The sequence below is a fragment of the Prunus avium genome, chromosome 7 (genome assembly GCF_965620075.1).
Source record: "Prunus avium chromosome 7, drPruAviu1.hap1.1, whole genome shotgun sequence".
Lineage (NCBI taxonomy): Eukaryota > Viridiplantae > Streptophyta > Magnoliopsida > Rosales > Rosaceae > Prunus > Prunus avium.
In genome coordinates, this window is record NC_142290.1 from 4,551,701 (window position 1) to 4,566,146 (window position 14,446).

General features: G+C 35.2%; 1 protein-coding gene across 3 annotated transcripts; it reads left to right on the forward strand.

Moving 5' to 3' along the window:
• The first annotated feature begins 7,863 nt into the window (after window positions 1-7,863).
• LOC110773171 (protein EMSY-LIKE 1-like) lies at window positions 7,864-14,105 on the forward strand. Of its 3 annotated transcripts, none has more exons than XR_002529263.2 (9): window positions 7,864-8,063; window positions 9,832-9,998; window positions 10,163-10,272; window positions 10,397-10,586; window positions 10,706-10,795; window positions 11,847-12,083; window positions 12,999-13,125; window positions 13,283-13,354; window positions 13,499-13,556. XR_002529263.2 is itself a non-coding variant. In XM_088244388.1 (9 exons), the coding sequence occupies exons 1-9, from the start codon at window positions 8,060-8,062 to the stop codon at window positions 13,694-13,696; spliced, it is 978 nt and encodes a 325-aa protein (XP_088100514.1). In that variant the 5' UTR covers window positions 7,864-8,059; the 3' UTR covers window positions 13,697-14,105. The 3 variants fall into 3 exon arrangements, 2 of the variants coding, with proteins under 2 accessions (XP_088100514.1, XP_021833364.1); XM_088244388.1 differs by lacking the exon at window positions 12,999-13,125 and adding an exon at window positions 13,643-14,105 and having other exon boundaries at window positions 13,499-13,552; XM_021977672.2 differs by lacking the exon at window positions 12,999-13,125 and adding an exon at window positions 13,643-14,103.
• The last annotated feature ends 341 nt before the right edge of the window (window positions 14,106-14,446 follow it).

The window sequence follows — 14,446 nt, forward strand, 5'->3', positions numbered from 1 at the left end:
TAAACATAAACGATTCGGTTTAGTTTAAGTCTTTTAACAAAAGCTCAAAATCAAACCAAATCAAATCATATACAGTCCGGTTTGGTTTTTAAACTGTTTGACTTTTTGTTGGTCAAAACCAAACCAAACTGGTAATTATGGTTTGGTTCAGCCGGTTTCATCGGTTCGGCCGGATTGATGTCAAACTTAAAGCCTAATGGACTTTAAGGGAATTACATTTGAGATTAAGATAGAGGAGAGGCATGCAAGCCCCTATTTAATTTACAAACCAATAAATCAAACCTATTCCATTCATCTAATGAATAATCGGCCAATCACATTGTGTCATGTATTTGTGTTCATAAGTTCATAATAATCCCTTTGATTATTTAATCTCATTAGATAATTAACTTAGAATCTAATTCCAAAATTTGTTATTGGATAATATGGGTTTAATTTCAATGAAACATTTATTTCAAACAAATAAACAATTTTAACAAAAGGATGAAAAAACTTTGTCATTTAGTGAAATGGGGCAAAACTGCGATTAATTAAAGTTTTGGGCAAAAATGTAATTTTCCAGCAATTGCATAAACAGCCCCTAATTTACAAAAATGCATGAGGACCCCAAAAGGTATCCTAGGGTGGGGCCGGCCATGTAGGAGAGAGAGTGTATGTGTGTATGTGTTGTGTTGTGTGTGTTGATATTTTGAAAAAGATGGTGTGATTTTGGGATCACAAGGTGGTACCATCTTTTGTACCCAAAAAGCATCTTCATTTTCATTGGTTTCTTTTTAAAACTTTAGGGGACAAAAACTATATATTATATGAAAATGTCATAGGATGTCATAAAATGTTCTTGATTAATATTCAACATACAAATGTCTAGTATCAAATAAGATCAAAAAACATGCTTGACATGAACTCCTATGAACATATCATGAACACCAAGAACATTTCAAGAACCTTTTTCAAAACTTTATGACTCTTCATAAATCACACAAAAATCCTATATTCATGCAAAAATCATATCCAAGCTTGGAATTTCAAGACAAATACAACCATATAAACATTTCACACATGGACACACACAAGACCCAATGGTGTCATCTCTTGATTTTTCTTTTCATACTCCTGCTCATTCATCCTATTTCCCATATTTTATGAATAAGTGACATGAAAAAGAAATCTAACACATATATCACATAAGTTTGAAAACAAGCCCATATTAAAACCAATAACCAAAATAAAAGGCTCAAAGAGACTAGACCTTGGCTCTTGATACCACTTGAAGGAAACATGTATCTAATGCTTAGGAAATGAACTTTAGCCACAACCTATATAACAAAAACATTCTAAATGATGGATTCATTTTGTTTATACTAGTTGAGCTAAACCTTTTTCATTTTAAACCAAGTATCTTAGCCTAGTCTCTTTGAACACAAATAGAAAAGGAAAAAAAGGAATAGATCTTTACCCTTGATGAAATTTTCTTGATTTCTCAAGAATGAACATCATTGTTGGAAAGACCTTTTATTTCTCTTGATTTTGACTCTTTCACCTTAAGGCTCCAAGATTGGAGTCATCTACCTCACCACACCAAATGTTCCTAGAGATGAAGAGAATGCAATCAAGAAGTATGGATGCTAGTCTACTTCTTGATTAGACCAATTTTTGGTTTATGGAAGATGAGATATAAAAATGATCACTCATCAACCAAAGTAGGAAACCAAAAATCCTAGCTAGGTTTTCTCCAACACTTAGCTTATATAGGACAACACAAAAGGCAATTGGGTGGGTATTTGGGGCTCCATTTGGTCAATGGGTCATGTCATCTTATGCCACTTATCCCTTGGGCCCAATAGCCTTTTGGGCTATTTTGTCCATTTCCTTTTAAATCATATTTAAAAACCCAATCCAATATTTCTACATGTCAATATTAATTCCATAATTAATCTTTTAATTATAATTTAACTATCAAATTATAATTATAGTCTTACTTAATTAAACCAGTCAAACTATTTGACTTTGGTCAATTGCTCTGGACAATGTGTTGACTTTTGACTGTTGACTTTGACATTTGATTATCAACCATTGACTTGTGTCTCCTCATTTTATTTTTCCTCATTTGTATCTCTAATCACATTATTTGGGTGTGCATATCCGTAGGTTACCTTTAGCAAGATAGTTGGTTGACTCAACTCCTCAAAGATGATATACAAATTAAATTCTACAATTTAATTCTTCATATTAATAAAGGTTAATTGAAACCTTTTAGGACATCCACAAACCATGGTTGTCGCCTAGCAGCAAGTCACGGTTATCCGAGCTAAATGAGACGTTGTGAAAGAACCTATTCAAATTGGAATGACAGTGCAATTGAATCCTTTTTCTTTCAAGTCTTATCCACTACTCTGCGTAGAGATTTGACCAATCATATCTTGGAGTATTCTCTCTCTCCTTTACTGAGAGTAGAGATTTTTTGTTGTACATTCATTTGCTTCCATAACTTTATTGAGAATCCTGATGAGCACCTTTAAGCTATGCCTAATTCAGCATGACCGTATAGTGTCCTCAAAGATTAACAACATAGCCACAAAACATCTATGATGCCTCAAGTCTAAGGATTAGTTTGCACCATTGCAATTTATGAGTTCCAGCTTGACATGTGAGTAACAACTTCCATACTGTAACTCATGTGTTGGATCGCGTTCAGTGTACTTGTTCTTCTACAAGCACCTACACACATATCGATGTGTCTCCATACTTAGTGACTTGAGACCTTGCCATTCCCTACATATAGAGACGATACTGTGTGTATTGGTCTTTATGGAATATTGACGACCAATCAATATTTCTATGACCAGGAACATATTCAGGATTTAGGGATGATGAGAAGTCTCCATGTATGCAATCTCATTACATAGCTCTCATATCTACTTGTGTATTCCTTGGACTATGGTTGTTCTAGATGAATGAGTGTTTTTATTGAAAACTAAAGAACATCGCAAACATCGCAAGTTGTTCTTCTCAGATGTTCCTCTTCTTACCAAATGCCTCTACTTATATAGAAGAGATAAATGTTCTATAACACCAACACATACAAAGAAAAAACAAAAACACGTGCGTCACTAAACTAAAACAAATAATTGACAAGGAATCTTTTGGTAGAGAAATAAACATGTGAAGTTTGTTTTGGTACTTATGTGTCTTTATTATTTGATATGTTGTTCCCAATTTGTGTTGTAAAAAATTTTTTGATGCTTAATAAAATCTTGCTCTCCTTTTAGGTGTTTTGATCATTTGGCAAAATGTTGCGATGGAAATCTACTATGAAAAAAAAGACAGCTACACACGCAATTAATACAAGCAACAATCTAAACTATTAGTCAACTTTAAAAAAAAAAAGGGGGGGCGCGCGCGGGGGGGGGGGGGGGGGAATTCGAACTTGGGTGCAAGCCGGGGCTCACTGGCATGCCCAACTGACCTTGCCTTTTTTGTGTTTATTTTGTATTTTTTTTTTTTAACTTGAAAGTACATCCATTAGATAATTAAGGTGCATTTGGAAGTGATTTTGGAAGGGCCATAATTATTTTTGGGGAGAAGGATCTACCACGCTCTGCTTCTCCCCAGAATCACTTTAAGTAATTATAAGGAGAAGTGATTCTCCATGGAAGATTATTGGTCTTTTGGGTGATTTTGGGGGTAGAGAAATAGAAGTGATTTTCAGGATATTAAAGGGGACAAGGTTGAGCAGTTACTTTAAGTAATTATATGAAGAAGTGATCCTCCATAGAAGATTATTGGTCTTTTGGGTGATTTGGGGGGTAGAGAAATAGAAGTGATTTTCAGGATATTAAAGGGGACAAGGTTGAGCAGTTATGGGATCAAATTTGTTTCTGGGCGTCGTTGTGGACTTCTACTTCATCAAAATTTAGGGAGATCAGCTTTCATTTTATTTATGCTAAAATGTGGCAATAGTACCTTAACTAAGACCCAACTTTACTTTTTGTCCTTCAACTCTAAAAATTATTATGGTTGTTCTTCAATTAGATATTTTGTTACATCTTTTGTATTTTTGTCAATTTGGTTAAATTTTCTATCAAAATTAAGGGCAAATTGGGAAATTCATTTACTAGATAAGTAGACTCATTTATAAAATAAAAATAAAACCAGTCTCTCCGCTCTCTTGTCAACGATCATGTATGTGATCCTCTCCTTGTACTACAAGCAATCCTATCAATCCCAGACTCTCCTCCTAGTAATTAGTTTCCTATAATACACGATTGTAATGTTGGCAAATCCCTTTAGACCTATTGTACCCATATAAGTATGTACTATATACAATTGATTAATACAAGAGGAAATACATTTTCTACATGGTATCAGCTTGAGCCTAGGACTTTATTCCTACCATCTTGTCCTTCTTCTTCGCTCTCTCTCCTTGTCCTATCCCTATGGCGTCTTATTCATCTTCCTCCTCCTCCCTGTCGTCTATTCCTAGCCCCAACTCCTCTCACTTCATCAAACTCTTCGACTCCAACTATCTTATCTAGTTCCGTCAAATAAACCCTTCCTTGTTGACCATGGTCTCTGGAAATTTATTGATGGCTCTAATCCTTAGCCCCCCGCCACTGTCTCCTTTTCCACCACTGATCAAGAAACTACCACCATTGCTCCTATTCTCAAATCTAACCCCGAATATGACATGTGGTATTAACAAAACTAACTTATTGTCAGCTATATCACTAGCACACTTACTGAATCTATCCTTTATCTCATCATCGATTGTGACTATGTTCGTGATATTTGGGATTGTCTCCAACGCCATTTTTCTCAGTCCTCTATTTCCAGTGAGACCACTCTCTGTTTTCAACTCATAGATATGCAAAAAGGCTTCCAGTCTATTGATGAATACCTTCGCCATGCCAAATCTCTTGCCGATACCTTGGCTGCCATCAACGAACCCATATCCAATAAAGACCTTGTCATTGTTGTCCTTCATGGCCAAGGTCCAGACTAAAAGATGCTTGTAACTGGTCTCCTCAACTTTCCTCCCCTTCCCATCTTCATTGAACTCCGTGCTTGCTTGTTGGCCTTTGAAGCACAAACACCCATTAAATTGTGGGACCTGTGACTTTAAGTACATGACTTTTACGAATTGGTATGTATAAATTGGGAATAGTCATGTTTTTAACAGAGAAAAAATAAAATAATATTTATTTTGTTGTTTGTGAATAAAATAATAATAATTTATGTGAAAAGTTGCATTATTTCATGGTAATTGAAACATTGCACTTCCTGGACATTTCAGAATAAAGAGTTGCATCTCTATTTGAAGTCTGAGTCTGACAGAAAAGAAAAGGTTCCTCTTCGAAAGAAGGTAACTTACGGTTGTAATAGGAAAAGACACATTTGTTGATATTTTTCTGTCACATATTTTATAAACAGAGCCCTTGTTGCCTATAAATAGAGAAGGTCCTATAACATTTCATTCATCTAATTGTCATCCAACAATAGTAGTTTTTAGAACATTCATGGCATTGTATTTTTAGAAATATAGTGAGTTAGTAAGAGAGAGTTCATACACAAGTTTGAGTTCGCTTTTCTTGGGGATTGGAGTGCTACTTCAACAAGAAGTCGATCGATGTATCTAGGGAGACGTTTGCCAAGCAAATCTTAAAAGCACCTGTGAGGAGGCAATTTCGTCTTAAAGAGATAGAACCAAGTTCTGGACTCGATCATTTGTAAAATATTCTTAATTTCCTTGTCGTTATTTTCTTGTATTTATTTCGAATTTATAGTGAAGTTTTATTTTTGAAATTCTGTAAATATAGCAATTATCTTTATATTTTACCAACAAATGCTGTTCTTATGGTGACTCAACCATCCAACCCTGGCCTCCACCCAGTAACTACACCACTGCCACTACCCCTAACCCTACCCCCTCCCTCATTTAAAGACCTTCAATTGGGTAAACGGTTATGGTGGTTTGGATTGGATTAAGGCGTTGGATGTGTCTCTTTGAATTACCAAATACTCTGTCTCTGAGAATTTGAGCCATTTTCAATTCGAGCAATTGGGGAGAAGGAAAAGGCTGTGTGGGTTACTGATGGTCTTGCTCTGTAGAGCCTTCGTTTTATGTTATTCTTGCTTGACCTTTAAAAAGGTACTGAATTTCACACACACAGAAAAAAAATATTTATTTATTTATTTTTGCATATAATGATGTGCTCTTTTGCTTTATGGTACAAATAGATGAAATCAAACTAGAAAAGCTATGCGTCTGCGTGTGATTAGACATAGAGAGTTTTGATGGGTTTGATTTTGAATTGAATTATAGAAGGGGAAGAAGAAGGGTTGGGTGATTGTGGGGAGGGGGCAGTGCATGGTTAGGTTGAGAGGTGGTTTGGGTACAAGGGGGTGGTGGCTTGGTAAAAGTTTTATTTGCCCTTAAAAAAAAGGTCACGTGCATCACATGTGATTAATTTTGACAAAAAAAAAAACAGAATGGACAAAAGGGATGAGTGGTGATTGGAGGATGATTGTAGCTATTTTTGAAGGAAGAAAAGCAAAGTCGGATCTTAGTTCAGGGATCATTACTACAATTTTAACCTTTTATTTATTTAGATTGGAATGTCGTAGTCATGTAATGTAGAAGGGATATTTCTGGTTTTCATGTTGCTATCTTGACAACACTTGTTTGTTTTGTTGGTTCTGATCAGTGGCGGTTCCAGCCTGTGGCAGGTTGGGCTCATGCCCGGCCCAAATTTATGTTAAATAAATATTACCCACACTTTTCTCTCTCCTCTCTTCTCTTTTGCCCAGCCCAAATTTTTGTTAAAAAACATATTACTTAAACTCTCATCTCTCTCATCTCTTTCCATTTTTTTATTCTTTTCCCCTCTCTCCTTTTTTTATTCTTTTTCTTCTCTCCTCTCTATCTCTCTTTTTTTCGGTTGTTTTCCTTCTCTCTTCTCTCCCTCTTTTTTTTTTCTTTCTTTTCCTTCTCTCATCCCTCCTCTCTTTTTTTTCCGTTCTTTTTCTTCCATCTTCTCTCTTCTCTCTTCTCTCCTCTCTCTCTCTCTCTCTCTCTCTCTCTCTCTCTCTCTCTCTCTCTCTCTCTCTTTCTTATTTCTTCCTTTTCCTTCTCTCTTTTTGTTAGAAAAATATTACCTACATTACTTATGATTATTTAAAAAAATTTGTCTTGCACAAAGATAACTATTTCAGAAATTATGAAACATGATTGATAGGGCTATAGAGCTCGAGGTGGAAAGCTAAAAACGGATGTCATAATAAACGTTTATAAAAGGAAATAAGGGGAGAAATGAGGTCACAACTGGTTTTAAAAAATTAAAAAAAAACCTAGCTCCGCCAATTTTCTTCCTTCCCATTTCTCTCGAAATAAATCTAATTTTTTTAAAAATTAATGTAGTCCCCTATTTTATCTTTCTTTTTAATGTAACTTTTTTTTTTCTATTTTTTTCTTTTAATTTTTCTTTTGGTTTTTATTTTAGTTTTTGTATTTGTAGATATAAATGCATTTGAGAGTAAGGCTTATTATGTCTCCTCTCACTATGTAATTTTTTTTTTTTATGTTTATTAATGAAATTCACTCGTTTCGTCAAGTTTGTTATATGAATTTTGCCCGGCCGGCTTTCGAATCCTGGAACCGCCACTGGTTCTGATGTTTATTGGCAGTAAAATTTTGTTTCTTAAAAAAAAAAAAAAGAAAAAAAAAAGTGATTATCCAGAATCACTCCCAAGGCGTCAAAAATAAAAACTCTGAAACCAAAAACAAGGCACTACCAAACTGCGGATGGAATCTCATTCACGTGCGAAGAAAAAGCACGGGATATAAAGCCCAAAAAAGAAAAATGAGAAAAATGAGGGCCTCAGGTGAAAAAAAAAAAAAAACAGTGAGACGAGGACTCGCCAGACCGCGGTCATAACAGAGTAAACCGTAGGCAGCAAGCCCCACCTCTCATTGCGATCGTGTCTGGTCAAGAAAGAAACCCTTCTCGTTCTCGGCCCATAGGGTTTTCTCTTATAGCCTCTCACACCACCACCAAGCGATATGGGTATGTTTCTCTTCTTTACTACACTCTACACATTGTGCTTGCCTTCTTTTCTTTTGTTTTCCCAGTTACCAAACAGAGTTCAGAGAATGGTGGCTTTAAAATATGTGAACTTTTCTAGAAATGGAGCAGTAATATACTAATCTTTTAGTTAGAGAGTTGCATTTCAAAGCCTTTTCTTTTAGCCATTGACAAAGGTTAAGTGATAAAAAAAAACTGATTTAATGTGTGTATATGTGTATATGGGAGACACACTTGTCGGTTGCCTAGAATCTTGGTGACAGGTATGACCCACATTTCAGACTAATTTTCTTTGAATTTCCTTGGATATGGGTAAATTAAATTTTCAGTAGAGGATCTTCCTTGTAAAAAGGTTAAATTAAATTCTTTGGGGAAATGGGAGCAATTTAGAGTTTAGAGTTTGTTAGTGGCCTTTGGGTCACATGCTATCTTCTCTCCCCACATCTATGGAGATGTAGGGTGAGTTGGTGGGTTTAATACTAATAATTCACCAAGAAAAATAGAGGAAAAAAAGAGAAGGATGTGACTGACTTTCTAGTATTATCTTTAGGTCAACAGAAATGAAGGTCAAGTGAATGTAAAAATAGGCAAGGGCATGTAGGGAAATTCCGTAGTTTATGATATTTTTTATTGGGTCATAGGACATGTAAAAATAAGCATAATTGATATTGTGCTAAAACATAGTTGCACTTCTTGAAATGGAAAGAAGCTCTCCTGGAGCTGGATGAAATTTATCCCAGTCCCACCTTTCATCTGCAAGAATACATTTTTAATTGTATGGTGGCTCAGGGGCACATATTTAAAACAAATGGGCTATTAAATAATGTGTTGCTCTTCTACTAGGCCTACATGGGATTTCTAACCAAATTCAGTTTCATGGAGGAGTTCAATTTTTGTCAAATATGGATCAGTTTTGGCTTTTTGGTATATATAAGGAGCATGTGATTTTTTATTTTCTGTACTACGTACCAAAAAAGATTTCTTTACCACTTACAACGAGCATCTTCAGCTGGTTAGTTCTATAGGTTTTTTCTGTGCAGTGACTGTTTCCTGCAGGGGTTGCCATTCTTTCCTTTAATATAGTAAAAGACTATTGGCATAAGAATCTGGTTTACGATCATTTGATGCATAGATTTCCTTTCTTGGTTAGACTATAATATGATTTCCCTGCAGAAAAGGTGCTTTATGTCTGAAGGAAGTTTGATATCTCTAATTACTGAAAGTTTAGGTTGATCATGGTTAATCTGTGCTTCTTCCATTTTAACCAGCACTTTTGGGGTTGAATGCAAATCTAGAACACGATTGATCTTATTTTCTCCATAATGTTTATGATATTCATTGTATCTTTGTAATCAGGTTGCTCTTTGCAATTTTGGATTGAAGTAAATTAATATTTTGTAGTGAATGTATGCAATTGATGCTCCCTTTAGAAACCTTTCTGTCCTTTAAATGCTTCCAGTTTATATCTTCTACTTGATATGCTTCATTGGTATCTACGAAAACTAAACTAGAACATTTTCCCAACTAAGCCTGATCTATTACTAGGCTTTCTCATATAATTTCCATTTCTTTTCTCAATTGAAAATAAATGAAGCAATTGCAAAAGTGGAGTTGAAGTTGTTAGTTGGCCCACGAACCTTAGCTGAAGTGGTAAGGGGTGGATGGGGGTGAGGGTAGAGATCCTAGGTTCAAACCTCCCTGTAATAAAACAATTTTGTTCTTTGAATGTCTTATTTTATTTTTCAATCAGGAAATTACAAACACAATCATGGTATTGGATCTGAAAGGATGTCTCCAGCAACAAAGCCTCATGGAAGGGATGATTGGGATATAGAGTTTCAGATTCACCGTATGGAAGCAAAGGCATACCATGCTGTGTTGAGGGCTTTTAGTGCTCAATCGAATAATCTAACTTGGGTAAAGTTTTAAATGTTAACCTCTTTTTTGGCACTTACAGATTTCATAATCATGTTGCTTCCTATTTGTCTCTACGGATTATTTTTATTTCCTTGTGTTATTGTGAATTGTTTTCTTTCCATTTTTGTGTTATCTCAATATCCAAAAAGTCTTTTATTATATAGGGACGAGAGGCACTTATGACTGAGCTGCGGAAGGAACTTAATATTTCAGATAATGAACATGGAGATCTGCTCATGAAGATTAAGTCAGATGAGGCGATAAAAGTGATAAGGTCCTCATAATTTGTTCCCGTTTAGTCATACAATAATACATCTTTTGTGATTGTTATCATAACTTGGCTGTGGAAAATCTTGTACAGTTTTTTTCTTTTCACTTTTTTGGTGTATTTTATGCAGGGAATGGCGGAATGATGCCCGTTGTGCTCAAGAGTGTGGTAAGGATGCTCCTAGATATCCTTCTAAACTAGTGAGCAATGCTCAACAGAGAGAAGTGGAGACTCAACATCCTCCTGTTTCAAAGTCTCAAAAATATTCCTCATGCAGTCAGCCTTGTACAGAAGTTATCCCTTCTGCTACTGCTGCACCAGTAAGTAGAAAATTTCCAAGCTGAAGATTGTTTATTGTCATTACATTTATTTTATAGCACATTTCTACATCCTATGGAAGGATATTTGGTCTCAGTAATCTCTTTAATAAATATCACAGGGTGCCCAAATCAAAGACAATGGTGGAATGAGAGTGAAACTTGGAAGAAACTTTGTGACTCAAGGAAACAGCCCTTTTTTGAACTTGAAGGCATGTATTTATTTAACTGTGGCGATGCTAGAGTGTTAGTCTTGAAATTTGCATCTCTCTCTCTCTGTATGTCTCGCACTCACTCACTAGTCACTCTCCCATACACACTCAGAGGCTGTCTCTTGGGAACAAATATGAGCTCTCTTCTGCTAGAAGCAAACATATAAGTCCATATAAGTCTCTCTTGTTGGAGTTGTGGTTGCAAGAGAAGGCGAACATTTCATTTAGAAGGTAGTGAATGGGCTTACCTTTGAGTATTCATATCCTTAGTGGTGTGTTATAACTTATAAGTTGCTATAAATTTGTAAACTGTATTGGCAAGTCAGATGGACGAGTCTTATCGTCAACTTGATCTTGTCCCTTTAAATTACTTTTCTTGTTGACAATAACAATTGTAAAAATGGTTTTCTTGATGTCTTTTGTGTTTGCATGGGTAAAGAAAACTGTAGAGTTTGATTCAGTGTCTACTTGTTACTGTAACCGTGGATTTACAACAAAATAAATGATGCCTTAAAGCTGCTGTCATTGGATAATGATGTTGTTGGCTTGGAGAAGCTCAAGGAATTATAAGATTAAAAATCAAAATACATTTTTGTTGGTTATGTGGATTTAAGGCATAGATCTAACTTGATGTAGTACATTGAGTGGTCAATGCATTACTAATGCGCATCCTGACAACAAAACTTTTCACAGTTTTTCCTTATCACTCTTGATTATTCATGGTCCTTTTGGGGAGATTTCTATACTGTCCTTACATTTATCTTTGAGGAGTTTTAGATTTATTTCTTTACTTCTTCAGCTACAATCTACATTAACCTCTGGTTCTACTGGATTATACCAAAATAGTATGTAATTGGGACAATATTACCTTAATTATATGTTAGATTTGCTGATTCTAAGACCTACTCCAACCTCACTTATCCTGTACCAGGGACAGGTTCAGTTTATCTTTGTTTAGTTTCAGATTTATGTTTGTTTCCTATAACTTCCTTTAAATGATTGTACTAAAATCACATGCTTTGAACTCGAGTTTCTTAAAATTCTTATACAGTACCAAGGACAACTTAGCAAGGCTCAAGGGAGTGGTGACTTGGCAATGCTCTCATCTGGGAATGGCAGACAGTCTATGCATATAAATGGTCATAACCCTCAGGCACCATATGGTAGCAGAAGTACTGGACTGGTAAAATCCCAATTGAAGATGGGCGTTCACCCAACTGGCTCTGATAATTTAAACAAAAGTTCTGATTTGATTAAGATACGTGCTACAGATAAAGTCCTTTATGAGGTGAGCCAAAATTTGTGTTCATATTTTTTCATAACATGGTTATTTGTTTTTTGCAATGTTTTCATGAGTTAACTTGGATATTTATTTTTAAACTGGATTCGGGTGCTGATTTTAGAGGGGAAGTTTAAAATACAACTTTTGATGCAGATATATGAAATGAAGTATTGATGGTTTACAATACTTGATATTGGTAACCATTGGAATCCCAAATTATGTAAAGTAATGAGAGTTTTATAAATATGGCTAAGCCATGTTCAAAGAATCTTTACCTTTTTAAAAACATGAGTTGGAATTAATGGAGATTAGTGAGTAGGATAAAGTAAAATTGTATGTTATAATGGGATTCTTCCACCATTTTAGCAAACTTTGATTGGATGAACCTTGGTATAGGGTTTGTAGCTGTTTATAGATTTTAGCAAACTTTGATTGGATCAACCTTGATATAGGGTTTGTAGCTGTTAAAAGAAAGAAACAGAATAATTCTATTAAGATGTCATAAATACAAGTACAACAACAACAGGATCAGTCCACCAATGTACAGATAGATCTTCAAGACTCAATTAGCAAACAGCCTCAGATACAAGTAGAACAGCAATGTATGATGCCCAAAAGAACTTGATCTCCTCCTCGCAGATATTTTTCCGAAGAAATATGATCTTTGAATAAATTATCAGTATGTAATTGCCAACAAAAGAAATTTTAGTTGGACATCTGAATAATTTCCATTGACACAATTAGTTCTGAAGGGTTCTTTGCCGCTTTATCTGTATGAGGTAATTGAGTTTTTGTTTGTCTTTTCAAACTCTTACACCCACGTCCCTCATATTGGGAAATATGAATTATTAGGTCATTAAGTATTCTGTTATACATAACGAATCACATCAGTAAAAGTTTTATTTTTTGTCTTTTCCTTAGGTGGCATCTCCTACTCTTGAGACTCTGTCTTTTGTAGTTCTGGACTCTGTCCGTAGTTACTGATCCATTCAGCATGCTTTTGTGTATGCTCAACATATAAAGATGTTCTCACCTGCGCCCTTGAAAGGTGGTTAGTTCGGGATACAAAAAGGAGATATGATTGAAAATTCTATTAATATAGAAACATATGATTGAAAATTCTATTATTATAGAAACCTTGTTGTATACTCCGAAAGTGCTGCTTGTCGTGTGTTTGCTTATGTTGCATGTTTCGCTTTTGGCAGGTTGAGAAGCTATTTGATTGTCAAGAAAGCCTAGTCCCACTTCATGTTGAGAAGGCAAAGTTAATCCTTAAAGTAATTTCTATACCCCATCCTGCAGCAATGCAGATAGTACCATTTTGTTTAAATTTAAATATCTGGCCAATAAGAACTCAACTATGATTTTTAAAACCTTAAAAAAGTAATACTATAAACCACCCAAATTTTATTTTGGTTTAGGAGCATGAAAGAGCTATCCTTGAAGCACTTGGCAAACTGCCTGATGTGTCAGATGTAGGTAAGGACTTCTTTCTTCAATCCTCTCTTCTCTCTTTGACTGCTGATTTCTGAAATATGAATATTGACAAGTGCTTGATTTTGTAGATGATTCTCCCAAGCAAATCAGGCATAAGTATCCTCATGAACAGCTTCCAGTAATGGGACGCAAAATGTTGATACGCAATGACTTCTATGGATAGGCCGGTAGGTTGACATACTGAGGGTTTCTGTTCTATTGAAACACACGTGGTTAGGATTTCCTTTCATTGGCATTCGAGATGATGAAGCTGCCACTTAATTTGACCTGGTAATCTTAGAGATTTGAAGTCATGTATATATAACTATCTATCATACGGTCCAAGGCCATCCCAGGCCTAACTATAGCTTCCCATGGTGATCACTAAGAATAGATGTTAGCTTTTGTTGCTTTATGAACAGAAACGCTTGAGACAGATTTTCTGAGCAAATAGGTTTTCTTGGCACAAAGATGTTGGTAAAAATTAACTGGTTTATTTTGCTGAAAAGTTATCCCAATTTCAAAAAATGTTCAGTTGCCCACGTTCTGAACAGTGTTCATATTCTTTTGGTTGTAGCATGTGGATGTTTTGTTTTGCACCCTTGCTCTGTCTCTCTCTACCTTTTTTTCTTGCTGCTAGGAAATTTCGTTTTCTGGAACTTATTTCGGGTACATAAGAGATTTAATTGGGATTTCAAATCAGAGGACGAAAACTGTATCAGAATTCCAAATCATTATGGGTTTGAGATTTTAACAAAATGAAGGTGCCTCTTACTAAACCAACCCGTGTTACTGATATATCATGTGTCATTTTTTCTAGTATAGCTAAAGGCTTGTTATAAATAAATAAAAAAGAAAATAATAACACCGCACGTTACCTCTACGAAAGATAA